At 56.7% G+C, this 27,991-nt stretch overlaps 9 protein-coding genes across 9 annotated transcripts; 7 read left to right on the top strand and 2 right to left on the bottom strand.

Annotated features, from left to right (window-relative positions):
• Positions 1-50: 50 nt before the first annotated feature.
• SPBR_06506 (vacuolar ABC heavy metal transporter) lies at positions 51-3,232 on the top strand (the record flags this gene model as incomplete). Its single annotated transcript, XM_040764762.1, has 5 exons — positions 51-932; positions 1,007-2,226; positions 2,289-2,449; positions 2,523-2,724; positions 2,812-3,232. 5 exons carry the CDS (start codon positions 51-53, stop codon positions 3,230-3,232), a joined length of 2,886 nt encoding a protein of 961 aa, XP_040617684.1.
• A 1,629-nt stretch (positions 3,233-4,861) lies between these two features.
• SPBR_06443 (uncharacterized protein) lies at positions 4,862-8,472 on the bottom strand (the record flags this gene model as incomplete). Its single annotated transcript, XM_040764699.1, has 2 exons — positions 4,862-7,303; positions 7,468-8,472. The coding sequence occupies 2 exons, from the start codon at positions 8,470-8,472 to the stop codon at positions 4,862-4,864; spliced, it is 3,447 nt and encodes a 1,148-aa protein (XP_040617683.1).
• Positions 8,473-11,543: 3,071 nt separating this feature from the next.
• Positions 11,544-12,514, top strand: SPBR_07618 (uncharacterized protein; the record flags this gene model as incomplete). The annotated part of the gene is made up of 2 exons (XM_040765872.1): positions 11,544-11,591; positions 11,672-12,514. The coding sequence occupies 2 exons, from the start codon at positions 11,544-11,546 to the stop codon at positions 12,512-12,514; spliced, it is 891 nt and encodes a 296-aa protein (XP_040617682.1).
• A 558-nt stretch (positions 12,515-13,072) lies between these two features.
• On the bottom strand, positions 13,073-13,873 carry SPBR_07763 (uncharacterized protein; the record flags this gene model as incomplete). The annotated part of the gene is made up of 2 exons (XM_040766017.1): positions 13,073-13,737; positions 13,843-13,873. 2 exons carry the CDS (start codon positions 13,871-13,873, stop codon positions 13,073-13,075), a joined length of 696 nt encoding a protein of 231 aa, XP_040617681.1.
• Positions 13,874-16,439: 2,566 nt separating this feature from the next.
• On the top strand, positions 16,440-16,949 carry SPBR_07930 (uncharacterized protein; the record flags this gene model as incomplete). The annotated part of the gene is made up of 1 exon (XM_040766183.1): positions 16,440-16,949. The coding sequence occupies one exon, from the start codon at positions 16,440-16,442 to the stop codon at positions 16,947-16,949; it is 510 nt and encodes a 169-aa protein (XP_040617680.1).
• A 1,291-nt stretch (positions 16,950-18,240) lies between these two features.
• SPBR_07109 (1-phosphatidylinositol phosphodiesterase) lies at positions 18,241-19,833 on the top strand (the record flags this gene model as incomplete). The annotated part of the gene is made up of 1 exon (XM_040765363.1): positions 18,241-19,833. One exon carries the CDS (start codon positions 18,241-18,243, stop codon positions 19,831-19,833), a length of 1,593 nt encoding a protein of 530 aa, XP_040617679.1.
• Positions 19,834-22,219: 2,386 nt separating this feature from the next.
• SPBR_07263 (casein kinase 2 beta 2 subunit) lies at positions 22,220-23,605 on the top strand (the record flags this gene model as incomplete). Its single annotated transcript, XM_040765517.1, has 1 exon — positions 22,220-23,605. The coding sequence occupies one exon, from the start codon at positions 22,220-22,222 to the stop codon at positions 23,603-23,605; it is 1,386 nt and encodes a 461-aa protein (XP_040617678.1).
• A 604-nt stretch (positions 23,606-24,209) lies between these two features.
• On the top strand, positions 24,210-25,266 carry SPBR_07548 (peroxisomal dehydratase; the record flags this gene model as incomplete). The annotated part of the gene is made up of 3 exons (XM_040765802.1): positions 24,210-24,326; positions 24,393-24,441; positions 24,503-25,266. 3 exons carry the CDS (start codon positions 24,210-24,212, stop codon positions 25,264-25,266), a joined length of 930 nt encoding a protein of 309 aa, XP_040617677.1.
• A 539-nt stretch (positions 25,267-25,805) lies between these two features.
• SPBR_06854 (tubulin-specific chaperone) lies at positions 25,806-27,833 on the top strand (the record flags this gene model as incomplete). Its single annotated transcript, XM_040765110.1, has 1 exon — positions 25,806-27,833. One exon carries the CDS (start codon positions 25,806-25,808, stop codon positions 27,831-27,833), a length of 2,028 nt encoding a protein of 675 aa, XP_040617676.1.
• Positions 27,834-27,991: the final 158 nt, after the last annotated feature.

Below are 27,991 nucleotides of genomic sequence, written 5' to 3'. Positions count from 1 at the left end.
CGCAGCCGACATTGCTGAGCTCTTACGGGCCACGCTCAACTTTTACGACCATGTCCAGCTTCACCACCTTGGTGAAGCCTGTGGACACGGCTCTAATAAGCCTTCACTATGCCTTCCCGGCGGCCATTTTTGGTTATTTTGCCATTTCGTCGGCTGTCGCTCTCTGCACTCTGTCTGACAAAAAAGAGCACCCTCGCCGACGTCCATTGCTGGCATTGATGCTGTTCACAGTATTGAGCTACGTTGCTCAGATTGCCACTATCATCATCCCCTCCATCATTGACAAGGAGTGGCTGGGCCAGCAGGATGTTATGATCAGTCTGTTGTCGTATATCCTGGTTTTGGGGCTCCAGTTTGCCATGCTCTCTGAAGAGCCAGAGGTGGCGTGGTACCCATTCATTGGATCTTATGTCCTTTCTCTAGTTCTCGAGCCGGTTCTCCTTGTTGTCGGCCTCACTGCTCGCCCTCCTGGTCGGCTCTCTGGGGTGGAGATTGCTCAGGTCACCATTGTATCTTCTCGGTGCCTTGCCGTCGGCTTGGTTGTTGCGACATATTTCACATGGAGACAAGTGGACGACTCCAAGGATTCCACAGACGCCGAACAGCAGCCTCTCATTCCCAAAAACCCCGACGGAACACCGATCCAAACCTCCGATGAGGGAGACGGGTCACAGTCTTCTACCGCATACGGATCAACGAGCACAACGGCGGCTAGTAGTTCGGCCAACTCTACGACTGGCAACTCGGATTCGGAGAACTCGAAAGATGGGACCAAAGACGACAGCAAGGACGCAGATGACAAAGCCAAAAAGACAGGCGAAGAGAACACAAACGAGCTGCCCTGGGAACGTCGTGAGCGCAAGAGACGAGAGGAGATGGAGAAGCGTCTGAAGGAAAACGGAAACTGGTTTGAGTACGCAAAACGGTTCATGGTGAGTCTTACTTCTCCTGGGTGCAGCCGTCTTTATATTGGGTGTGTTGTAACGACCATTGCTAACATGCGCAGATCTTCTTCCCTTACATCTGGCCCGTCAACAACCGTGCCCTTCAGATCCGGGCTCTTCTTGTTGGCTTGTGCCTTCTGGCAAACAACGCTCTCAACGTTCTCATTCCTCGCCAGCTCGGTATCATTATGGATAGCCTCAGTCATGCCAATGACAAGAACCCGTGGGTCCAGGTCATCATCTTTGCGTTCCTCAAGTTTGCCTCATCCCAGGCGGGAATTTCCCTGCTACGCCAATGGCTCTGGATCCCTGTGGAATACTATTCCTTTGGCGCAATGAGCATCGCGGCGTACTCTCATGTTCTGAACCTTTCTTCCGATTTCCATGATTCCAAGAGCTCTTCCGACATCATGGTCGCGATATCGTCGGGCCAAAGCATTTCCAACCTTCTCGAGTCCATTTGCTTCTCGGCCATTCCCATGGTGATTGATATGACCATCGCCTTTATGTATCTTTCGGCCACTTTCGGCCCTTACGAAGGATTTATCACATTTGCGACCTCTATCATCTTCCTCTATATCGCAGGGCGTATGATTGCGAGTCTCAAGACGGCCCGGCGCGGGGAGGTCAACGCTTGGTTTGACGAACACTATGTCCGGCAGGCTGGTATTCAGGGCTGGTCAACAGTTGCCTCCTTCAACCAAGTCAGCCACGAAGAAGACAGGTACTCGAGTGCCGTCAAAACCCGGGTCACCAAGTCGCAAGACGTCTACATTGGATATCTCTTGGCCTATGCCTTCCAGTACCTCGTTCTTCTGGCTGGTCTTCTAGCGGGCGCTTTCTTGGCAGTGTACCAAGTGACATCTGGACAGTCGACACCTGGACAGTTTGCCATGCTCCTCACATACTGGACCCAGCTTGTTGCGCCCCTGACATTCTTCGCTGGTCTGGGCAAGAGCATCTCCAGGAATTTTATACATGCCGAACAACTTCTGGAGATCATGAACACCAAACCCACAGTTGTCAGTAAGGAGAATGCTGATGATCTTGAGTTCTCTGGAGGAACCGTTGAATTCAAGGACGTCAGCTTTTCCTACAACGACAAGAAGGATATTGTCAAGAATATCTCTTTCCACGTTCCGTCTGGTATGACTGTCGCTTTCGTCGGCGCTACTGGCGCTGGCAAGTCTACCATTTTGAAATTGCTGGATCGTTTTTATGATGTCACCGAGGGCTCCATTAAGATTGACGGGCAAGACATCCGGGACGTAGATCTCAAAAGGTTCGTTTCCTGTCTGTGTGCTTGCATTTCATGATTACATATGTCACTAACTCGATATCTAGTCTTCGATCGCGGATCGGGATCGTGCCCCAGGCGCCCATCCTGTTCAACGACACAATCATGAACAATGTTCGATATGCGAAGCTGGATGCAACCGACGAAGACGTCTACGATGCATGTCGTGCTGCGGCTATCCATGAGCAAATACTTGGATTTTCTGAAGGTATGCGGACATCAACTGTGAACAACTATGAAAGCTCTGTTTCCGTATGTCTTGACCATTAACAATTCCATAGGCTACAACTCAAGAGTTGGTGAGCGGGGCATCAAGCTTTCTGGGGGTGAACTACAGAGAGTGGCAATCGCACGGGCAATTCTCAAAGACCCGTCCATTGTCTTGCTCGACGAAGCTACTAGCTCAGTGGACACAGAGACAGAGCAAAAGATTCAAGATGCCCTGCAAGCATTGTGCTCCGGCCGTACCACATTCGTGGTTGCGTAAGTTATCCCACTCCCCACGTATAGCCACCCTTACTTGTCTTGTGCTTCGACGCCAACGTAGAGCTAACACTCGCACGTGTGCAGTCACCGCTTATCTACTGTCATGAATGCCGACACAATTATTGTCATTGCGGATGGTGAGATCGTCGAACAAGGAAACCATGATGAGCTCATCGAGGCGGGTGGAAAATACGCCAACCTATGGTCCAAGCAGGTCTTTACAAAACCAAAAGACAAGTCCAAGGCGGCAGACATGTCCGGTAAAATATCTGATCTTGTCAACGACCTCACCGCCGATGAAGCCGGTGACGAGGTCACTAAAGCAACAATATCCCCAGCGAAGGTGGTGGACTCGACGAGCCATGGAAGCACGTCAGAAAATGCGAACGAATCAACTTCAGGCGCCGGCTCGAACGATAACAAGACCACGGAGGACCACAAAGACGACGATTCCGGCTCAGAAACAGCAACGGAGACAATTTCGAATTCGGATCGGAAGAAATAGGTATGATTACTATCAAACTGCCTTTTTGTTTTGACTCTTCCGCTTCTAACCATTTTGATGTCTCCTTATCCAGGGGCCCCGACTGAATCCTGTTGCACCAACGTTTACACCCCGACAGTCCCCCTCGACGCCGTATAAGGTATCAACAACGCTTGACGTGCCACATTTTCTTGATATTACGACCACTAGCACCGTATCCCCTTCTCCCCAGGTCACAGAAAGTGGGAGAATTGCACGGCACAAGCCGGCACAGCAAGCATATACTCAACCAGACATCATGGCCACGACAAATTCCGTGTCCGACCCTGTGACGGTGTCGCCGGAGGCATCTGATCGTTCTGGTTTCCACAACACGCAACGGGGCACAGACGTCACCGAGCCAGACTCACCACCCAAGCCGAGTAAACATCAAAACTCAAATGGCCCAGACCAAAATTCGAACAACAGTGCCACTCGAGGTAGCTTGAGAGGCAGTACGCGAGGCAGGGGCAGATACAACAAGGTGAAATGGAGCCGACCTTACTACTCCCGCCGTGCGCAGTCCAAAAGTGAGCCAACTGCACGGAAGGGTGGCGAGGACTGATCGACAAAGAAATCCCAAAATATAGATAAGGGGGTTTTGTGGCCCACTTCCTTCAGTTTCTTCTGCTGCACCTTGGCGCTGAATAATGGCAAAAAATGATATGAGTTATTGTTGCTCACGGTCCAGGGTCTTGTTTCATTTTTGCGCACATATTCTTTACTTCCTTTTCATGTTCCATTCGTTCCAACCCCCATCGTGCACTTTTATTTCTTTTTATTTCTTTATTTTGTGTCGTTCTTGACTGGAAATCAGGGTTTAGAATGTCGTTATGCACCTTAGGTAACCTTTTCGTTGCCTTTTAAAGGGGTAAAAACCGCGAGCTCACGTCTCTCTTGCGCACCGACTTATCTTGTTTATTCACATCCACGTTCTGTTCTTATTATGAGGCTTACAAGAGCCGGCTTCCCTGTCGTTACGTTGTCATTTCTTATTAATACGTCCCAAAAGTCTAAAAGTTACATGGTCTAGAAAATTGATTTGATTATTACTGGAACCAGAATGGGCCTTCTCGAACTCACCCGGAAGATATTACGGTGTAATGCAAAGGTAAGACAGGCGTGATTGTGTACAATGTTTACTGCAACTTCACCAGCGTGTCCAGGTTCAATAGTAAACAGCTTGAAAATATGGTAGATAAAATGCGAAAGGGGGTATTGATAGATACGCATCCACGGCCACCACAAAAAACAGGTCAACAAAAGAAGTGAAAATATATAATAGTACGCGAAATGGTCCGTTGTCGTCATGAGGGACAAGGGAGAAAGGCAATCATAAAGATCCTATGACACCGAGGTGGCTTTGCAGCGTCATCGTGCATCCCAAACAAGACAAAATCCAAAAAGACGACTTTAACAGTTGACTCGTGAAACAAATCACACTAGCCAATGAAACGCCTCCAATTTCTCGGATACCAAAAAGTAAAAATCGAAATCGAAACCAAAAAAAGAGATTGTTCGCTTTCATTAGACATTTGTAGGTGAAGGGATAGTATCAAGAACAACAAAATAAACGGTGAGAAAAATGAAGAAGAAAAAAAGAAAAGGGAATTAGATAGGGTCAAGACCCTCGAGAATGCGTCGTGCAGCATCGATGCGCCGCCGGAACATGCGGCTCTCCATACTCGCACGACCGCTCTCGGACAGGCCCAGCACGCAGCGGCCCAGGTTGCCGACCAGGCGCTCGACGAGATACTGGTCTTCCTTGGACAGCGCCTCCAAGGCTTGGGCTTGGGCGTGCGAGGCCATGCCACCATTCGTACTGCTAGCAGCGCTGCCCGCGCGGTCGTGGAACGGCGCGCCGAGGCTGGACACGCTCGGCTTGGTGCCGAGGCTGGCGCTGCCATGGCCGCCCTGCTCAAATATGCTTGCCGTCTCGTTCATGATGATCTCGGAGATGCTCCGGAGCTCCTCGTTGTCGGAGACAAGGCCACCATTGAGCACTGGCTGTGCTGCCTGAGTCGGCGTCGGCGTCGGCGTCGACGAGGCAGAGTTGTCTCGGTTGCCGTTGGGCAGGGTCGAGACGGACGAGGTCAGACTGTGGGTGCCGCCACTGCTGCCGCTACGGTAGCCGGTAGCGGGGCCTCCGTTCGCGGTGCTGACACTGCCGATGCGGTTGCGGTTCACGAGCGGGAAGCTGCGCGTGGTGCCAATGGACTCAAAAGACGAGATCGACGGGCGGTGGCCAGCGACGGCGCTGGCCGGGCGCCGCGCCATGGACGGCTGCTGGGTCTGGCGCGGCTCTTCGGCACTGTTCCTTTTGGGGCCGGACCCAAAGTTGTCCTCGGGCGGTGCGGCGGAGGCGACTGGCGCGGGGCCCTGATTGGCGGCGGCTGCACGCGCAAGGAGCACGCTGTCCGGCCGGTATTTGGCGGCAGCAGCAGTCCGCGCATCGCGGTCGATAACAACGACGTCCTCCTCATCGGAGCTGACGTGGTTGCTACGGCTGGTCCGTCCCTCGGTGGCCGTTGCGAAGGAGTCGGCGGACTCGACGGTGGAAATGGAGCTCATGCTGGTCCGGCGGTTCGGGCTTGGGAAAGCGGCGTCATTATTGTTGTTGCTGCTAGACGAAACAGGGCCCCGCGTGGTTTCGACCGAATCCTCCGAGCTGAAGCTTCCGCTCCGCGCCAGACGCTGTTGGCTGATAGTCCCCAGGGCGCTGTGCAGGATGAAATGCTCGTAGTCAAAGGCATCCTCGCGGTCTTCGTGCGATACAGGGTGCTGCAGCGCTTCATGGTACAGCGACTCGCCGCTCTCGCTCTCGTAATCGACGTCATCTTGCTCGAACTGCTGCTGCGACGACAGGTCGCTTGAGTCATCGTCGTCGGCGCCCAAGTCGTACACCTCGTTGTTGTTGAAACCGTCGTCGTTTTCCAGTTGCTCGGTTGCTTCGGCGCTGTCGACAAAGACATCCTCAAGCTGTCTCGGCTCGCCGTCGTCGGAAAAGTCTCCATTCTCGGTCCGCATATCGTCCACGTCGTCGTCACCGGGGATAGTCTCGCTGCCAGGGATTGACCGGGCTTCACCCAGAACAGGGGACTCGGTCGCATGCTGTGATATATTGGCGTAGGACAGCTTTGTCACCACTCCGTCCTCCACGTCTTCGTATCTGCTCAGGACAGAGTCCCCGTCCGTCTGGTCTGCATCGAGCGCAGTGGCCGTATTCCGCCGAATCTTACGAGCGCTACTCGAGCTACTGCCGCCGCTGCGTTGCAAACGTGCGCTTCCGGCGGACGAGGAACCGCTCGCTTGCCGAGGTGGAGGCGTACTGACATCGCCGCGGGTGGCCACGGGGTTTCTTTCAGCCGCGCTGTCCGCAGCCCGTTCCTTGGTCCAGTTGTTCTGGTGCTGGCCTGAGCTGCCGTTGCCGGAAGATTCGGGGCTCCCATTCGACTGCGGTTGCTCGGCGTACCACTGGTCCACCTGCGAGTGCGTGAACGGGCTAGGTGTCCTAAGACTTTGAAGGCTTCTGCGCTTGAGGCTGTCGGCACGGGCCTGCTCACGGAGCGTCGAGATCTTGCCCTTGAGGCCCTTCATTTGGTCCTTGAGGTCGCGCATCTGGGCGACGGACGCCGACCGAGTCAGCCCAGACTGTCCGCCGTTGGCGGCCGAACCGAATGTTGGGCTCAGGAATGATTCTACTTGGTCGCTTGAGCGGTCCTGCGATGGCAAAATCTCATTGTCGTCGGCGCCGTCTACCTCGTCCAGGCGCTCCAGGACAATGTCCACCGGCTTGGCAAGACCAGCCCGGTGGTAGCCCCCACTCAAGCTGTCCTGGATTTCGTTGATGCGATCAGCGCTCCTGGAGCCGGTCTGCCGTGGCTTGCGGTAGCCGCCAGCGGCACCAAGAGCGCTGGCCGACCGCTGCGGGACGTTGCTGGGCAGACCGCCGGTGATTGGCACGGCGCCGTCGCTTACCATGCGGGAGTGTATTGGCGAGCCGGGGTTCGGGTCGTGGTAGCGGCTGCTGGCGGTCGCGGAGCGGACAGGTGTCTTTGGGGACGGCGTAGAGCCGTCCGAGGGGAGTGAACCGCCAGGAGGGGACGAGATATAAAGGGAGCTGCGAGCGCGGTTTAAGTTGCCTTCCATCGTCTAATAATAGGTGGGCCGGTTAGTTCACAAAATCTCCTGTATGGATACTGGGCGAGGATACGTACCGTGAGTCGCTTTTTGGCATTGGCCAGAATCTTTTCAGCACGCAGACTGAGCGACGCGGCAGACAGCCGCCGGTCGCCTTCGTCGCTTGTGTTGCCTCCGCTACTTAAGCCACCACTGCTGAAATCCGGAACGGCGAGTAGAGACGCTGGTGCGGCCGAGCCCAGGATCGGCACCTCTCGAGCAACATACGGCTCCTCCACGTAGGACTCGGCCACGCTCTCCTCGTCGTCGCCCTGGAAGACGCTGTCACCAACGCTGACGGTGTCGTCAAAGTCGGCAAAGAGACCACCCTGATCTTGTGTCCTTATTGTGCTGTTGCTCTCGAGCGAGTCCCGCCGGGCGGTCTGCTGTTGTTGCTGCTGTTGCCGGGCGCGCTGCTTGACGCCGTTGGAGCTTGCGCCTACATTCTGCTGAGGTGCATCTTCGACACCCATTGTAGGCGATGACCGACGCGGCGCGTCGGAGAGATTGTCGCGGCTGCTGAGCGCCGCCTGGAGGGTGTTGTGGCTGGAGCTGTGGTGGAAGGGGCGGAGGTTGTGCGGCAAAGGGGTCGGTGACGGCGTACAGGAGCCCTCTGAGCCCGCAGCATCAAATGGACCGCTGCTACCAGCACCGCCAGCGGCGCGGCGTCGTACGGATCCTGGCGAGGGCCGACCGGGGGTGCTTTCGGCCTCGGTGACCTCGCCAATGTCGGAGAGCATGGTGCCATTGCCGTAGATAATGGGGGTGGTGGGTGTGATGGGTCCGGCCGGAAAGGCGTGGTGCTCTTGAGAGGAGGCGGCAAAGAGCTGCTGCAAGTCGGTGGTCGACGAGGCAGCGTGGGCGTTCTTCCACATCATGAGCGGCGACTGGGAGCGGGCCGGGTGGTCCTCGTCGTCGAGGCTGGGCGAGAGCGCAAAGTCATAATCGGGTAAAATCATATCAGGGTTCGTCAAGGTGGGCGACGCTGGAAGGTTCGGGTATGGCTGCGGGTGTGCACCCATGCGGCCGTCTGTGGCGGCCATGGTGTCGGCGTGGAAAGGCTATTTAAGACAGGCAAAACGAAACGAGAGATGAACGCATGCGCACACAGGCGTACTGAGCGAGGCGGGACGGAACGCGGGACACGATGAAGCGAGCCGGCAGCTCGTTGTGGGGCCTCGTTTCGCACCTCGTGGGATGCACGCTGGCAGTCCCTGCCGGGTCGCTGTGGGTATGATCTCGCAGAGGGCGCGGTCGTCCTCCTTAGGCGCAACGGCCTCTTCGTTTTCTCCAGGTGAGCAGCAAGATTGTCGTCCTTTCCCTCCGGAACGATTGTATCAAGCCTCTTGGGATAGGATGTCAAGTGTCCGCGATTGCCAGTTGTCGCGGAAGACAGAGGATGCGCGACACGGGAACCACAATGCAGGAGAGATTGTCCAATATGCGCTCGCACTTTTGAGCCTCGTTTCGAGCTTCCTTATTGTCAGATGGGAGGGCGTGGGAGTGGTCGTTTTACGGCCGTCAAAAGGGGTTCGATTCGAATTATCCGCAGACAATGCGGCCGTGGCGATCGACGGCTAAATCTGTGTGCAGCGTCGGTGCGAGGAAGCAGGAGGACGAGTCGTGTCGAGGCTTCGCGATGTCTCGAGGGTGGTCGAGTAACGATCCAGTTGGAGACCACTGCTCCAATTTTGTCGCGGGTATTTTGAAGAAAAACAAGCTCGTCTCAACGCTCGTCTGCCGGGAGTTGTCGACGTTGGTTCGTCTGGGTTGGTCGAACGGAGCTGGCAAACCCCGAATTGAATGCAACGAGTCCTTTCGGAGGTCGACTTGAAGCATCAAGTGTACAGAAAATGTACAGAAAATGTCGAAATTCGCTGGTGGCTGCACACAAAGCAAGGGCTGGATCTTTGGCCCCTTTCGTCGGGGATTGTGTGGGATGGCGAGTGTCTCCGTGTTGTCGACGGTTTCTTGTCTCGCTCGCTTCCTTTGGTTTAGGCGACAGAGAGGACCGCGTTGATTTTTCGACCTGCCTCTTTTTCTCGTTTGGGTGGATTCTGTCGTCGATCACTGCGTCCAAAACGCCCGATTCCGTGGTGCCACACGTGAAATGGTACCGTTTTCGACGTTTATTTCTCAGAGGAGACGATTTAGGGGCTTGGGGCAGGAGCGAAGGACTGGAAAAAGGGGCGCTTCGAGCTACTGATGTCGATTGTCTTGATTGAGAAGGAGGGCGCTCGTCGTAACACGCGAGGGAAGAGCAAGGCACTGAATCGCTCTTTCCTGCTTTCTTAACAACCTACTTCGTACTCACCTCGCGCATGCTGCCTGGGTATCTGCAGTTTTCTCCTCTTCTGTCTCGTACTCGTCGTGCCTTCTCATTGTTTTTACACTGGGTCCTTCCTTCCTAATGCTGCTTCTTTATTTTTTCGGGCTTCCTCCCCAGTCTTCTTGATTCCCTCACTCATTCGCTCCTACTCTAATTATCGTTCGCCTCTCAACTGTCTGTGAGCCCATTTTAGGGGGTCTCGACTACGAGACCCACTCGACTCAACTCGCGAGCCAATAGAACGCGTAGCTCTTGTCTCTACCGTCGGGATTTCCCTTTGGCTGGGCGTGCAAACGACCGGAACCAGGGCCAGGGTAGCGCGTCCGTTGGACGTGTGGCACGATGTGAAAGACGTCGTGAAAAAGGGCTTGCGCTAGCTTCGCCCAGCGCTAAATCGTTCCTTCATCACGTAAACGATGCGCGAACAGGCATGCATCGGACGGGGAACCGGCCTGGTCGTGCTTGCCTGTTTGCGAGCATGCCTGCAGGCACAATGGCACATTGCATGACAATCGGAAAGAGCGAGCGACAGGAAGGAGCAAATGAAGTCGACCACAGGAAAGCAACACCGCGCCATGTGGAAGGCGCGACGGAAGGCGCACACCAGACTATGAACAGCGCGGCACAGCGTTGGCGCCTTTGCCCGTCCATACGTGCGGTTCTGCCCCCAGGGACCAGGTCAGACCCTACGAAGTAATACGTGCAGGAAAAGACGGCACGGGAAACACACCAGCACCCTGTTTGCGGGCGCCGCCACTCGCTAAAACGGACGTACGATGTCATACAACATACAATGGAGACTCAAAACGTGGCTCGTTCTCTTGCTCTTGCTGTTTGTTAATGCTCCCTGGCGTCCACTCGTCTAAAGTGCATGCCCCTGCCAGTGGTCTTCGTCCTTGCCTGCGGAAGGTGGCAATGGCCCTCTGGTTCTCTGGGGCCTAGACGTCGTGTGCAACGTTCTTAGGCCCAAAGTGGCAATGGCAAACGGCGGACCGTTGTTAAACAAAAGGCACAAATGAGGAAAGCGACGTCCCGAGTGGCCCATCCCAGGGGTCCCTGCTGCCAGTCATCTGGCCAGACTGCCGCAAAAATGAGATTAAGATTAAGATGCGAATTGGAACGGCGGCATTTTTCGTCCTGACAGGGTTCGCAGGGAAAACCAAACGGACAGGCAGAAAGAAAAAATGAGCAGACAACCACGCTCGTCTGATATACCCGTCCTTGCCAAATACGAACGTCAGCTCGATCGATGTCGGTTATGCGATCCCAATTGCCCATGTCTCTTGCATGAATGAATCACAGCTACCAGAACCATAGATGGCGATGTTTGTTTCTTCCCCTGCGAAATATGTAAGCGGGAGCCAAGGAACCAAGATCAAAGACATTCCATTCTGGTAAGATACTGGCACGAGTCGCTGGTTGGCCAGCTCACATCCCGTGTAAGTCGGGCACCACCGTTCTTACTGAAGAGCCCTACATTACAGTGGGCTTGCACGCTGTAGACACGTCGGCAGCCACTTCAGTGCGCCACAGCGAACGAAAGCCGAGGGTCTGGCCTGTGCTTGCTAGCGGCCTCGCCAGGCTAGACAGCACGACCAACATCGAATCCCCACTGCGGGGTGCGACCTGGGAGCTTATTGAGGGCGGCGATAAAAAACGCCAACTGCAAAATTTACAAAGCACTGCAGCGCGTTGCGGCATATGACGTTGTACGCAAACTCGTTCGCCTATCAACAACACCTGCAATACGTCTCTCCATCCACAATCTTCGCCAATACCGTCGCCATGAGCAAGTTCGGTGTCATGGTCATGGGTCCGGCGGGCGCCGGAAAGGTTGGTCCATCGCAAGGCGCACAGTTTTGCTCGTCGTCTGTCGCGAGCGCCTTTGGCTAACATTGTGCTGGCTCCTCCAGTCCACGTTCTCGGCTGCCCTCATTACCCACCTGCAGCTGAACCGCCGCTCCTCCTTCTACGTCAACCTCGACCCGGCCGCCGAGACCTTTGAGCACACGCCCGACCTCGACATCCGCGACCTCATCTCGCTCGACGACGTCATGGAGGAGATGGGCCTCGGCCCCAACGGCGGCCTCATCTACTGCTTCGAGTTCCTCATGGAGAACCTTGATTTCCTGACGGAGGCGCTCGAGTCCCTGACGGAAGAGTACCTCATCATCTTTGACATGCCCGGCCAGATCGAGCTCTACACGCACGTGCCCATCCTGCCATCGCTCGTCAAGTTCTTGACGCGCGCCGGTTCCCTCGACATTCGCCTGTGTGCCGCCTACCTGCTCGAGGCCACGTTCGTCGTCGACCGCGCCAAGTTCTTCGCCGGCACGCTGAGCGCCATGAGCGCCATGATTATGCTCGAGGTGCCCCACCTGAACATCCTCAGCAAAATGGACCTGGTGCAGGGCCAGGTGCGCAAAAAGGACCTCAAGCGCTTCCTGACGCCCGACGTGCAGCTGCTCGAGGACGACCCGGCGGCCGCAGCCGCCGGCATCGACGACAGCGAGGCCGTCGCGGCCGACCCGCAGGACAAGGCGCAGCTGATGCGCGGCACGAGCTTCCGGCGGCTGAACCTGGCGGTGGCGAACCTGATTGACAGTTTCAGCATGGTGTCGTACTTGAAGCTGGACGCGTCGAATGAGGACAGCGTGGGCGCGATCCTGAGCTACATTGACGATTGCATCCAGTTCAACGAGGCGCAGGAGCCCAAGGAGCTCAAGGACGACGAGTTTGACGATGAGGAGATGTAGCCCATCGAACGGGGTCTCGCTGCATGTATGTGTTTGATTTCTTTGGTTATTGGTGTTTGGAAAGAGGCATAGCGAAGGCGTTCTGGATCGGAACTTGCTCATGATAGAAACATACAAAACCTTTATTGTTGCCGAAATGGCCATGCAAAGGACCATCAACTCCTATCCCTATCCGTAATGCAAAACTGTGTCGTTGTCCACTCTACTACTATCGCCAGTCGGCAGTAAACAAGAGAAGAAAACAAAGCCCAAAGTCATACCCAAAACACACGACTGGCAAGAAATGCAGCAACGGAAGAAAGAAACAAAGAGAGCGAACGAATGGGGAATCAGACAAAAAACCGCCCGGAGAACAATACAAAAACACCGTGTCAGAAAGACACCAAAAAGGAATGAGAAAAACTTTGGACGCCATGCAACAAAACACCACTCACAACACATCTTCTTTTCTTCTCCTTCGCCATTGCTCTTGTTTCCAACTTCTCCATATGCATATGAATACACCTACACGCGCCACCTCCTCATCTTGTTCCACTTCCATCTAGAAGACGGCCGTAATCATGTCCGCGTGTACGGCCGCCCTGTGCCGGCTGCACCACGCGGATCATGCTTGTATATCCGCCGCGCGGCAGCTGCTGCTGCAATGGATGCTGCGTGTGCCGACGCAGAGGCAGCAGAGGCGGCCGCAGCACCGCTGCCGCCGCTGCCGCCGTTGGCGGCCTGCGCCTGCACCTGCTGCTGCTGGTACTTGTTGTACTCGGCCCGCCAGATGTCGCCCACAAAGGACGCGTAGCCATACAAGCGTCCCGCAATCGCGGCTGCGTCCTGTGCCGACTGCAAGGGGCCGCGCTGCCACACGGCCGCCAGCACCAGCACGACGCCCGACCAGAACAAGAGGCGGAACAGCAGGTGCGTCCACCACGCGACAAGACGGCGCAGGAGCGACAGGACCTGGATGGCGAGGACCGCCATGACAACAACGAGCAGCAGCACAACCATGTCGGGCGCATTGTACGCGGCGCGGGCGATGCGGTCGAGCACCGGCGTGACCATGGTGGCAAAGGACGAGGTGGCGCGGGCGGTCAGCGGCGCGGTGTAGGGGCTGACGGCGTCGGCGGCGCGGGCGGCTTGCTGCGCGAGGGCCGCGGAAAAGAGCTGGAGCGGTGCGCCGTCGCGGAGTGCGTACTCTTGAAGGAGGTCCGAGACCGAGTCGGGGAGGTAGCCTGCAAGTGCGTTGTCAGCGGTTTGGTGCATAGAGAGGCAATGCCAGAGGGCCGCCGTGTTGTCGGGCTGCCCCGACGGTCGCACGGGCTCTCTCTCCCACATACCCTGTACAAAGGCAAAAGCCGAGCTGTCCATTGGACGGTGGGCGCCAGAGGACGACTAGGCGTTTTAAAGAAGAGGTCGACGAGGTCCACGGATGGAGAAACAGACGCGCTTGTCGATAGTCGAAAGATTGAGGTTGACGCGATAAGGCTGCCTCAGAGCGGTCGAAGCATTTCTTTTGTTACAGAAATAGGGGTCCTGGTTCGTCAACAGGCAGGTCAAAAGTACGTCGTAAAACAGCAGGTGGATCGTCAAAATCGGTTCGGGTGGGATGGAAAGGGGGGCTGAAAATAAGAGAGACACAGCTGCAGATTCGCACACGCGTGGAAGGATAACTCGTGATAACACCCCACAGCCTTATCGCGACAACCTCGCATCATTGTCGCTAACAAAGGCGCGTTACTCCACCTTTCGACTTGATGACTAAGTAAGGATAACAATATTGTCACGTGATGTTTGGTGTAAGTGGTGGCATAGGAGAATGCACCGCTTTATCTGTCTCTTCTTGTAATTTATGTTTTCTTTTTACAGAGTCTTTTTTGGAAGGCTGCGTTCCTGTGTAGATAAAATGGAACAAAAAGGTAGTAGGACATATTATGAATTTAACTGAACGATTTTAAGCGGGGGATTTTTTATTTAATTTGGTTTATTGTATTTGTAGGTTTTGTTGTAGTTTATTAAAAGAAAAAGAAAAGTTTAGTCCAGATTAAGACTACATATTATTCTTCGCAATTGTTTATTTTTCGTTATATATATAAAAGCAACTAATAACCCTCAAGAAAAAACCCTGTCTGATCTGACCCAGGGGACTGGGTGATGAGCCGTCTACACGTTCCACTCTTTGACACTGTTGACAATGCCCCTGACTAGCCATTGCTGATTGACCGCGTCTCGTGGATTATTACGCACGGTATACTCGTTGTACCTGAATAGATACGACATACGCTGTGACCCTCTCGAAAAGATCTCTTCAGGAGGAAGATATGTTCAAACAAGAAATATGGAAACCGGACAGAGGTAGAATTCTACCACCGGGCTTGGCCACCGACGCCTTGGACACACAGCAATACTTGTGGCCGATGCCCAGAGACGGTGCCCAGAAGCTTCAAAAGAGGCCTTGGAAAGGGCCACTTTAATAAAATAAGAAATTACCGGCCGCGTTAAACAGCGTACGTGGTACTGTGATCATGTGCACTTAGTCCGGCGCTACCATGAACCATAGCTCGGCCTTGGTTGAAGAGATGTGCATGAACGTCTCGCCAAGTGACAAAAACGACGGCCGGAAGCGAAAGACCAAGGGAGTTGGGGAAAAGAGTCGTTTGTTTATTGCCACTGGATATGCTTGGTCCGGTGAACAGGGCTCCGGCCGACGGTTAGAACGGACAGAACGGTTCGCTCACGTTTCCATTTCTCGTGTGTCCTCCTTCGATACATTTCCCTCCTCCAGACTCGCTGTTGAGCCGCACCTGTTCACGATGTGCAGGTTTTCCGGTGGTGTGCATTGTCATATTCGGTCAACATGGCTATATCATAGGTACACCTAACATTGTCATGTATATCAGATATGCCGCATGGATTCGCGCTACGTGCGCATGGAAGACGACAGTATTTTTTGCTTAGACAAATGCTCTGCAGGATAGAAGTAGTGGAATAGTAAAATGACCCAGGACCATGCACTGCCATTGAGTGTCAACGCCCGTAAAACGAAGGTAGTAAAGGACCGATGGATGCCAAAATCATCGGCAACAAACCCACAAGCCGCACAAGACAACCGGGTTTCCTTGGAGGAATAAAACCACGGAACTTTGCGTGTTTTGATCTCACTTGCCCTTCCCAGGGTCGGACGTCCGTTGCCAGAGCACTATCGCCAGAGGCCGCGGAGTTGACTGGATAAATGCGCGGCTTGGCTGCGTACGAAAAGCAATGATAGGATCGCCGCCTGCCGCTGGGCTATGGTTGCTTTTATCCTTGGGGGCCGGAAAACAGCGAGTGCCATTCGTTTCCGCTTTCGAAGAGCTTCGCCCACATCCATACATAGTACACAAGAATAGTCGGCCCCAAAATGGTACGGCTCCGAGCAGCCGAATAAACGAGATCGCTGTCCAAGCCCACGTCCGTTTTTGGACGAATCTCGGCGTAAATGCAATAGCATTGATCCCGTCTTGGAAAGCTGTGAAAGAAGACGAGCCAATTTAGGAGCAGACGTCATCTCTTGTCATTTCTCTTGGGACAGCGGAACTTTTTGGCCTGCCCAGCATCGCCTGTCCCGTCCCTTAATATCTGAATTGCATGGCTCGAAGAGCCCGAGTTTGTCCCTGGCAACGGCCCATGAACGCAACGTTCCGGGGAGAGGAAGACCAAAAAGCAACCACCCTCTCATGACAAGAGGCTTTTAAATTGAGCAACTTGGAATATTAAGAGCGGTGGGACGGGGAGGGGAGGACTCCGATGGAAAGACGGGGGCACTCGCCGACTTCTGCTCGAATATAAATAGAGAAGAAGCCGCCTCTTCACTGAGTTGAGCTTGCGAGCCTGAAGATTTCCCTCGCACAGCCTGTCCTCCATCTCCACCACATCCTCATTTTTTTTTTGTCCCAAAATGCGCTTCGCCTTCTTCGCTGCCGCGGCCACCTTTGTCGGGTCGGCCCTGGCCTCGCCGCTCGCCGGCAACAGCACCAAGGCGTGCCTGTCCGCGCAGGAGGCCAAGGACGTTGTCGGCATCTACCAGCAGCTCATTGCCAACTACACCGACCCCGTCTGCGCAAAGTACTGCGCCGACAACTTTGTCGACAACTCGGACAGCATCAACTCCTTTTTGCTGCAGCCGCTGGGCGAGCCCACGTTTGCGAACAAGACAATTTTCATGGACGCGCAGGCCCTGAACCCGCCGTTCCCGCTGGTCGTCGACTCGATCGACGCCGTCGACTGCGACGTGATTGCGCTGCGCTGGCACGCGACCTTTGGCGACGCCATGAAGCCGAGCAAGGGCATCACGATTCTCAAGAACACCTACGAGAAGGGCTGGTGGCAGATTAGCGAGATTGACGTCGAGTTCAACTCGCTGACCTGGCTGCTGGACATGGGCGGCAACTACACCTGGACGGGCTGAACGCTGAACGGTGCCGCCAGACGCGGAAAACGAGAGCCTGCTCGGGTGTTGTGAATATGGACCGGCTCTATGAATGAGCACGGGTTGTTGAAACATGCAAAACGGCAGCGCCTGGAGGAAGGAAAGAAAACCAGCCGTGTGTAAGGCGGAACTGAGCTGTACATAAGTGTTTAGTTGTTTGAATCATTGCTTTTCCCCCACGTTTCGCTGTTGCGAGAAGTGATTGTCGAGGCGTTTGTGTGGCGTGAACATCTCAACATCTCTGTGGATGATTTGCTGTAAGATACAATTGTCCGCCCGATGCAGGCGGCCAGGGCCATTCTCGAGAAACATTCGAGCCAGTCGCGACGGCAAATGTGCCCAGCAGGTATGAGTAGGTATGGGATGCAAGTTTGCGGTGAGCAGTTACCTGCTTGCAAGAAAGAACTGGACTGGCAATAGCGAATCACACCTGTCTCCATTAAGGCGTGCTAAGTGTCATGCTGCCTTTGGTTCTCTGTTGGCTGTACGTGGCGGTGATCGAGGAGTGTGGGACAGCCATCGGGCGATGTTGAAATGGACAAACGTCGGGGAGAAGATCTTCCTGTGAGTTAGACGCCGCATTGATTGTGATGTAGACAAGAAATAGGGGAAAGGCCTCAGCTGGCTATGCTAGCCAGGATGGATTTGGCAAGAACTATCGCAGGAATCTCTTAAATGGGAAGCCACCACCGCCAGCAATATTCGCTTGGCTTCTTGGCACTTGGTGAGGAAGGAGCCACCAATGCCTTCTTCAACTTTAAAGCATCTCAACAAGCAACAACCCCGACAAATTGTGAGGGAAAGAGCGAAGAGAGCAACGTATTGCCTACTATCTATTTCGTTTTAGTGTGCTCCAAAAATGACGTCGCCAAGATCGGGTGCATTAGCGTATCGCGCTGGCTTCAGCTGAGCAAGGGGCCAGCGTGGGCAGCTGCAATGCGCTAAACTTGAGGTGTCCTGCAAATACCACCCGAGCCACTGATCGTCCCTGGAACCCACTGTAAACAAAGGAGAATGTTACAGTCCCGGGCTGTTAGTGGGCTGTCGCTGACGCGAGCTCCCAGCTCCAAGCTCCAAGCTCACTAAATAAAAAAAAGTAGTCCCCAAGCAAAATGACAAAATATAAAACAACAGAGTCGCGAGATTCATCTCATCTCACGTACGCCGTTTGCCTGATGGAGGAGCTGTGGTACTGAATACCAATTGTTTTAACCTTTTACTTTACCAATTGATACCCTGATACCCTGATACCCCAACCGGATCCTCCACAATGGCTTCCTTGACTATTCGCAACATCTCGTTGACGCCGCTGGAGCTGACGCAGGTCGAGCGCTTCGGGGCCGAGGCAATCGAGGACACCCGGGGCGTCACCGAGCACGTTTGGAACCTGGTGTGCTTGCCGTACAACTACATCATGGGCCGCAATGGCCACCCGGCCAGCGGCAGCGGCGGCACCGGCCTCGCTCCCAAACACGGCGCCCAGGCTACGACGACCGACCAGATTGGCAATGTCCAGATCGCGCCCTTTTCGACGACGCAGACGCAGGTCAAGGCGCCCCAGGCGGGCAGCGAGGTGCTCCGGCTGACGTTCAAGGCCACGTTTGACAACGGGGCCAACGTCCGCCTGTACACGGTGGACGTGCCGTCGGCGTCGTCGCGGAGCAACGAGCTGCGGCCGGTCGGCGGCGACGCGCCGCCGGCGGGCAGTGCGGCGGCCTCTGCTGCCTTTTCGGCCGTCTACTCGGCCAACGGCGGCGCCACCCTGGCCGTCCTGAGCAGCGCCGCCCTGTCGCGCTGGATGGGCACCGTCGACGGCGCCTGGCCGCTCTCGAGCCTGTCGCTGCCCGGCACCCACAACAGCCCCGCCTGCCACTATGCGCTGCCGTCGGTGCGCTGCCAGGCCGTCGGCGTGCGCGCGCAGCTCGACAACGGCGTGCGCTTCCTGGACGTGCGCGTCAGCGTCAACCCGCCCAAGCAGCCGCACGCGGACCCGCGCATTGCGCTCGTGCACTCGGTGTTCCCCGTGGGCCTGCTGGGATCGCACCACTTTGGCGAGCTCTACGACGCCGTCTGCGGGTTCCTGGACGCCAACCCGTCGGAGACGGTGCTGATTAGCATCAAGAAGGAGGGCACGGGCAAGGGCTCGGACGCCGACCTGGCGCACCAGCTCGTGAACCACTACACAGGCGGCCCGGCGGACGTGGGCCAGGCGCGGCCGCAAGGACTGGCCGCGGCCCGACAGCCCGGCCAGGCCGAGCCGTGGCGCTGGTACACCGAGTCGCGGATCCCGTCGCTCGACGAAGTGCGCGGCCGCATTGTGCTGGTCCGCCGGTTCCACACGCCCGACGAGGACGTGTTCAAGCAGATGCACGGCGGTGCCGGCTGGGGGCTGGACGGGTCGTCGTGGCCAGACAACTGCGAGGACGGCACGTGCGGCTCGGGCCCGATCCGCCTCCAGGACTTTTACGAAGTGATGCAGACGCCGGCCATCGACACCAAGATCAAGTACGTGCACGGGCTGCTGGCCAAATCGGGGCTCGAGACGTACACCAAGCTGGGCGGGCTGCAGGCGCGCAGCCAAGAAAACGCGCCGCCGGTCCCGCCCCTGTTTATCAACTTCTTGACCGCGAGCAACTTTTTCAATGCGCGGTGCTGGCCCGAGAACGTGGCGGCTCGCGTCAACCCGTCTGTGGTCGAGTACCTGTGTGTGCGGCACGGCGAGGCGGGAGCCGACGGGCAGAACGGCAAAGCCGGTGACTGCTCAACGGGCATTCTGGTGACGGACTGGGTCGGCCACCACGGCGACTGGGACTTGCTGCGGTGCATTGTTGCTTGGAACGCGCGGCTGCAGCTGAAGAATTAGGGTGCTTTGGCTGGCTGGGTGTTTACAGTGCGATATAGAGTGTATATTTACGTTGTACAGATAAGATGCAAGTACAGATAGAAATACATAGGTGGCATGTTATATAGATTGGGAGATGGAGATGGTTGCATGTTTGGAGAGATAATAGTAATATTGGGTATCTTAAGCTGATAAAACGTTTACGTTGTTTCTACATCCTGTGTCCTGGATATCTGGATAAAGAGTCAGCAACAGAGCTCACCACAAAATAAAGACTACACATGTTTTGTGTATTCTCAGCCAATTCAGTTCTCCAAGGTGATAGAACAAGTGAAAAAGTCTCGACATGAGGATTCAGAGTAAAATGCAGTAAGAGGATATCATCTTGATGGCTAGGGAAGGAGGTTGTTGCGAGGTATAAGCAAATACTTACGTCGTCAAGCAAAGTTGAGAATACATGTACTGCATACCTGAGCGGACAAAACGAGTTAGCGGTCTGGTCGCCTCTTGGTATTGCCGCATAGACAAAGTATATGTTTGTATGTAATGCATATTCAGGCTGGAATACGTTAGCAAGCGATCGTCCAATCTGTAAGACGTACAAGGGTACAGGTGTACAGGCGTACATGCGGGACGTAATGGATACATACCTCATTAAATCAGATTTTGATGTTATGTTCATATCCAGGCCGAAGCAAGGATCAAACAGTGTGAATAAACGTATCATCATGTTATGCAACACAGGGTAAAATTGCAGATGGCGGAGTCGGATCGCCAATGTAGTTGACGAGAGATTGTGTAATTTAATTACCTGGCGGACAGTTAGTGGAGGTTCTCCCAAAGACATGCCAGGGTTGCCTTGATACACAAGACGTTTGGTAGGATGCAGATTGAACGCTATGCTGTGGTGTGGCTCAGGTGACGAGATCTCATCAAGAAACCCCCAGTCACCGACCCTCCCTCGAAGGTTTGTACGTCCTCGATTTGGAATAGGAGAGGAGCAACTGAGGGTTCGTTATGTCCGCCCGTTCGTTCAAAGTATCATCATTGTGCCACAGCGGGGGCGTGCGTGCAGGATGGACAGCAGCAGGTAGCTGTAGCTGCCTAAGGAAGTTTCGAGCAGAGTTTGTAGTACCTGGGAGCGGTTAGCAATCCGTTTCTCCCACAGCAGATTCGATTGTCACAAAAGTAAACAGATAGACGTGTATAATCAGACAAGGCTGAAACAATAGGGTTATCCACATATGATCTTCGGCAAGAGGAATTCCTAGATTTGGTATTTGTTGTCATCACTTTATATGGAGCGCAACGGCTCCTGGGCGGAAAGCAAGAAAGGCGTTGCATAGGCCTGCTAGCAGGCAGACGATCGTCTTGTTTTTTTCTTACCTTTTGAGGAGAAGCTGCCGCAGCCAGCTGGAGCGGCAGCGCTTCACGCGAAGCAAAACGAGCAACGCGTGCCAATTGACAGCGACCGAAAAGAGAATATGTCTACCACCCACGAACGATACATGCGACCTGGAGAGCAATTGTTAGCAATGATGCTCGCAAAGAAGACAGGCAATGCACCTTGTACGCCAGGCATGTGCAGTGTTCGTCTTGCTGCTCAGTGCCATTCTGTGAATGTTGTTTTCACCATGATGTGTATGATTTGGATTGTTCATGATTTAAAAAGCATCATAGCAAGAGAAGAAAGAGCAGGCGCAAAGAGGTGGCGGAGAGTGGTTTGGGAGACGAGGAGAGCATCGTACCTTGCGCATTGCATTTCCTTGGGCGTTGTGAGGACAAGATGCCTCGTTGAAGGGAAAGGAAAGACAGAAAGTTAAGGGGAAGCAGGGGAAAGGAGCAGAGACGAAAAAAGTTTCCCAGATTTATTGGAGCTTTGGGACGACGAGAAAAAATAGCAGGAAAATCATTAGTGCGTGGGTGGAGCCAGTCTGCGTCCGAGAAAAAGTGGATACTTGTCTAGCTTAGTCATTTTCGTATCACCGAGGCACTTGTCTCTTTCTGGAAAGGCCGCTGAGAGACCAGAGACAGGGGAGGGAGCCCACTAACAGCGGTGTAGACCGGTGAATTCGGGTTCCGCACAGGGGCTGACGGCCTGGGAACTTCACTGGCCAGCGCTCGGAGTGGCGGTTTTGGCGGTTTGATAGTTTTCTAGTGAATTCAGGCATCAACGTCATTCGCTCGCCCCGGAAGGCGGCCTGGCGTATCGACGGTTTAAATACAGACCGATATCTTACTCGCCGCGGCGCCCACCCTCTTTTCGTCTCCCTTTCCCGTTCGTCACGTCCACATTGACATTTCGTGTGGTTTCCCTGTGCCTTTTTCATTGCGAAAGGGGCATTTCGAGACTGAGCACGACTGCTTGTGTTTGGTGATGGCGTCCCTCGGAGGCATCTGGGTCCCCATGGCCCAGAGAGTCCTGCGACAGGCGCTCACCACCGGCACCAAATTCACCAAAGTTCTCCGGAACCAGATCACAAACGCAACCCGCGGCGATCTCGAGCCCATCGCGGTCCGGTCAGGCCCCTACTCACACGCCCCGCTTCGCCAACCCGTGCACCCGGCCGCCCTCCGCCGCCAGGTTAAGAACAGCGGCAGCGCGCGCTGGTACTCGTCGACACACCGCGCCGTCCGCCGGTTTTTCAGCACCGACGACCCGGCGGCGCCCCGCTATGTCGACCGTGCTGCGTACCTCAAGTCGAGCGTCGGCTCGCACGCCGTCTGGAGGTCGTCCGGGCGCGCTCCGTTTGCGTCGACGCTGCGGCCCAACCTGACGGGCGGCGCTCTGCCGCGCACGGCCGGCGGCTATGCCTCGGGCGGTGCTGGCCGCGGCGGTGCGCGCTACTTCTCGCACACGCCGGCCGCGCCGGCGCAGGTGGTGCAGAACGTGTCGCAGGCGATGCGGGCGTTCTGGGTGTCGGGCCAGCGGGCCCGCTTCGACGGCACCGACGCGCACGGCCGCGCCGCCTACAAAGCCATCAGTGCGCTCGAGGAGGACCTGGCCCGCAAGCTGGCCGTCCCGGCGCTGCCCAAGATGGCGCCCGGCGCGTTTGTCGACTTTTCGCTCAACCCGACCATCACGGCCCTGGCCCCGTTTGTCGGCCTGTCGACGGCTGTGGCCGCGAGCAAGGCCGCCGTCATCACGCTCGGCACCGAGGGCTTCCTCGACGTGCTCAGCGTCGACTTTGCGCGCGCGCTCAAGGAGCTCAGCGCCATCATGAACGACCTGAAGCGGCTGGCGGCGCTGGGCGATTTGCCCGTGCTGCTGGACCAGGGCGAGGGCGCGTCGGTCCTGCGCGTGCGCTTCCCCGGCGTCGACGCCGAGACGGTCGACCGTCTCTGCGCGGACCTGGGCATCACGCGCGGACTCGTGGGCCAGGACCCCGGCTTCGACCTGGCCATGGGCACCTACGCGGCGCTGCGGTTCCCGTTTGCCCCCGACACGCCCGAGTCTCTGCTGGGCAGCAGCGCGGCCGAGGACATGCTGACGTCGCCCGGTGGCTCGCTGCGGTCGCACCAGTCGTGGCTGTCGTCCGACGAGGACGAGGACGAACTGCGCGACGTGTTTGCCGACTACGATGCCACTGGCGGCGCGAACCCGTGGCTGGCGTCGTCCCCGGCGTCGTCTGCGAGGGGCGCCGTCGACGTCGTGGCGATCGAAGCGGAAGACGGGTATGCGAGCATGTCGCCGCCGGTGCCGAGCTCGGGTGAGCACATGTCGCAGGAGTTTGAGGGCCTGGAGGGCATCTACCGTTTCCTCGAGGAGTGTGACCGGGTCCAGCTGCGGTGAGGAGGAGAGAATGTTTTGTGACTGTTGATTTCCTTGCAATTGTTCCGTCCCCCAAGATTGACGTGATTCCCCATTGGTCATTGATTTGCATTTTCCATATCCTCTGGCGACGTCGTTGACCTCATTGACTCGATTGACGCCGAAGCAGATGCCAGCTTGACGCACCTTATTTTTTTTTTTTTTCCTTTTCATTATTTGTCATGAATACATACCAATTTGAATACACAGAAACCATGTACACAATTGCATAAGTGAGATGATGTGATGCCGTTGTGTCGATTGTCCCATTCAGAGGCCTGCAATCATCACTTACACAGCGGATAGTGGAGAGCGTGCGGGCGTGAGTCCACTATCCTGTAGTGCCGGTTGCCAAAGCCGGCGGAAGCTTCCCCGCTATTCGAACCTCGGCAAATGCCACTATAAGCTAGGCGCCCTAGAAAGGCAACAGCTCCCTAGAATGTATCATCTTCAAACGGCCGAGAGCCCCAGACCTGATTCAACAGCCGCTCTTCTTCATTCTCTGTGAATTGTTTTGTTCCCGTCTCTTGTTTCTTCTCATACACATACCCCGATTCACACGCACACACACATCGCCGCCCTCAACATGCCCAATCCCGCCGGTTTCAAGTACCCTCCCCAAAAGGTGTCGTGGCTCAAGCGCGATGCGCTGCTCTTTGCCAACTCCATCGGCGCCACGTCCGACGAGCTGCACTTTCTCTATGTATGTGAGACGGGGCACACGCGTTGGAGACGGAGAGTGTGACGAGAGGCCCTGCTAACGGCACAGGAACTGCACCCCGAATTCTCCGTCTTCCCGACGTACCCCATCGTCCTGCGTACGTTCTTCCGAGCACACATCTTGGGTCGACGTGCCGTCCTTCTGCTAACCTGCACCAGCTTTCAAGAAAACCACCCAGGAAGTCGTCGATTTCTACGCCGCCGAAACGGCCGTCAAGATCCCCGGCGCCCCGGCCCTCGATGCCAAGCGCGTGCTCGACGGCCAGCGTCTCATGCGCTTCCTGAAGCCCCTGCCGCCGACGTCGGAAGGCCGCTCGTTTGAGCTGCGCACGACGGTCGTCGGCGTCTACGACAAGGGCCGCCCGGGCACGGTGGTCGAGACGCAGACCGATCTCGTCGACGCCGCGACGGGCGAGGTGTACTCGCAGGCCGTCGGCTCGGCCTTTTACGTCGGCCAGGGCGGCTGGAGCGGCCCCAAGGGCCCGGCCACCGTCAACTACCCGCCGCCCTCGCCCCGCCGCGCCCCGGACGTGTCGTTTGTCGACCAGACGTCCCAGGAGACGGCCCTGCTGTACCGCCTCAACGGCGACTACAACCCGCTGCACGCGACCCCCGAGCCGGGCGTCCAGATGGGCTTCGGCGGTCCCATCATCCACGGCCTCTACTCGTTCAACTCGACGGCCCACCTGCTGCTCAAGCACCTCGGCGGCAGCGACCCGGCCAACATCCGCGAGTACCAGGCGCGCTTTGCGAGCCCCGTGCGGCCCGGCGACAAGCTGGTGACGTCGGCGTGGCGGACGGGCGACGTCAACGGCGAGGGCTTCGAGGAGATTCGGTTTGAGACCCGGATCGAGGGCGGCAAGGTGTGCCTCAGCAACGGCCGTGCGCTGATCAAGGTCGTCGCTGCCAAGAGCAAGCTGTAGGGGGATCTGCTGTGTCTGGCCGAGAAAGCAGAGAGGGTGCAAGATGGAAACGCAATTTGTACATATCATGTCGTAAATGGAACGAGAAAATAGACCCACGTGACATCTCTGGACAATTGCGCTGTGTTGGTGCGCTAACACCCCAATCGGCAGCTGCGATCGGCGCAGTGGCGCACCGCGGATCGTTCCTGCCCCTGGGAGCTGCTAGCGCGGGACAACTTCAACGTCCATCGCCAAGTCTACACGAAAAGAAATCAACATGGATGGCATAACATATAATCTAATTCACCCAGGAGCGGCAATTTCGACCCAGCGAGCAGTTCTTTGTTTTTTCTCTTTTTCATTTAGCAGCATATAGACTGTTTAGACTGTTATTCTGCTGCCTATCCGCCCACGTTCACCCGCCGTCTTTTCCCTGCTGCCTAGAAATGCACACTCGACCGAGATTAAAGAAGGCATAAGACATCGCAGAGCAGTTTGGTTGGAAGGGCCAGAGAATCACTTGGACGATAGACACGTTGGCCCCGCCATTGCACGCCATGGCCGCAACACAGCCGACACCGCCCGCCTTCGTCGGCCAGCGCCGCTCCTACGACGGCGCCCTCTGCACGGTGCGCTACATTGGCGAGGTCGCCGGCACCGCGGGCGGCACCTGGCTCGGCGTCGAGTGGGACGACCCGACACGCGGCAAGCACGACGGCGTGCACAAGGGCGTGCGCTACTTTGCATGCAGCCAGCGGTCGCGGCCGCCGCCGGTCGTGCTGGTGGGCGACGTGCAGCACCCGGCGCTGGCGACAGGACGGCTGACGCCGGCGTCGTTTGTGCGGCCGACGCGACGGGCGGACGCGCCGCGGACGTTTTTGGAGGCCGTGCGCGCCAAGTACGCGTCGGAAGCGACGACGGACGCAGACACGGCGGGCGGGGACGGCAAGACGCTGCTGGGCGGCGCGGTGCCGGGACGGCAGATTGTCATATCCGGCAAGGTGGCCGAGGAGGTCGGGTTCGACAAGGTGCGGCGGCAGCTGGCACATATTGAGACGCTGCGGGTGGTGATTCTGGACGGGCAGTGCGTGGTGTCGGAGGGCGAGGGCGAGGGCGAGGGCGAGGGGCCCAACCCCAACGCCGCCTCCCAAATCCAGACGACCTGCCCCAGCATCACGGAGCTCGACCTGAGCCGCAACCTGTTTACCGACTTTGCCACCGTGGCGGCCGTCTGCCGCGAGCTGCCCCGGCTGCGTGGACTGCGTGTGAACGGCAACCGCGTCACTGTGGCCGAGGGCCGCGCGTACGCCGGCTCGTTTGACGGCGTGCGCGAGCTGGCCGTCGAAGAGACGTTTCTGTCGTGGGCCGCGCTGGGGCACCTGACGGCCAATTTCCCGCTGCTGGCGTCGCTGGCGGCCGGCTCGAACCAGCTGACGAACCTGACGCCGGCTCTGCCGACGGCGTCGCTGGCCACGACGCTGACGACGCTCAACCTCGAGTTCAACGACTTCACAGCGCTGTCGGACCTGGCCAGCCTGTCGGCGCTCGCCGCCTTGCGCAACCTGCATCTCAAGGGATGCCGGATTGCGCAGGTTGCGGCCGACCCGGAGCGTCCACCTGCGTTCGCCTTTGCGCACACCCTGACGTACGTCGATCTGTCGTACAATCTCGTCACCTCGTGGGCCTTTGTCGACGCCCTGCCCGACGTCTTTCCGGGGATGGTGTCCCTCCGCTTTGCCCACAATCCCATCTACAACAATCCGAATTTGGACGTGGCGTCTGCGGCGGCGACGACCCCCGCGGCGACGACATCAGCGACAACAACGACAACAACGACGACAACAACACCGGCCACCGGCGCATCCGCAGGCGCAGCCACGACGACCACCGCCTCCACGGAAGAGTCGTACATGGTCGCCGTCGGGCGCCTCGCCCGCCTGCGCACCCTCAACTTCAGTGCCATCTCCCCCACGGACCGCGCCAACGCCGAGATGTTTTATCTCTCGCGCATCGCCAAGCAATTGGCTCTCGTGCCCGCCGACAGTGCCGCCGAGGCCGCCGTGATTGCGCGGCACCGGCGGTATGCCGAGCTGTGCGAGCTGTACGGCGAGCCAACCGTGGTGCGGCACGCGGAGATCAACCCGGCGTTTTTGGAGGCCCGGCTCGTGCAGGTTCTGTTTGCCCTCGACAAAGCAGGCGAGGAGAGGAAGGCAGCCATCCCCAAGTCGTTTGACATGTATGCGGTCAAGGGTCTGGCCGGGCGGCTGTTTGGGCTGTCGCCGCAGAAACTGCGACTGGTGTGGGAGACGGGCGAGTGGGATCCCGTGGCCGGCATAGACGAGGAAGACGAGGACGAGGACGAGGAGGACAACAAGGAGGACGACGATCGAGCGAGGGAAGGGGAAGACAAAGCGGAAGAGGTGGTGGTAGAAAACGAGAATGCTCCTGCCGACGCCGACGCTGACGCTGACGCCAATCTGACGGGTCGCTGGGTCAAGCGTGAGGTGGAACTCAAAGACAGCCCGCGGCAGTTTGGCTTCTGTGTCGACGGCATGGAGGCGCGGATACGAGTGGAAGTGAGGTGAAGACGGGCGTGAAGGAGGATTGCAATCTATAATAACAATATACCATGACGAACAAATGCAAAGACAGACAAAAACAAACAGTCTCCTGCAGAGCTGATCAGAACCACGGATGAGATCTGATAGTCTTGTCGACGACAAACCAAAAAAGCAAACGAGAT

This window comes from Sporothrix brasiliensis, assembly GCF_000820605.1.
Source record: "Sporothrix brasiliensis 5110 chromosome Unknown Cont20, whole genome shotgun sequence".
In the NCBI taxonomy this organism is placed as follows: domain Eukaryota; kingdom Fungi; phylum Ascomycota; class Sordariomycetes; order Ophiostomatales; family Ophiostomataceae; genus Sporothrix; species Sporothrix brasiliensis.
Note: the sequence above shows the minus strand (reverse complement) of the source record. Positions and strands in the feature narration are given on the sequence as shown.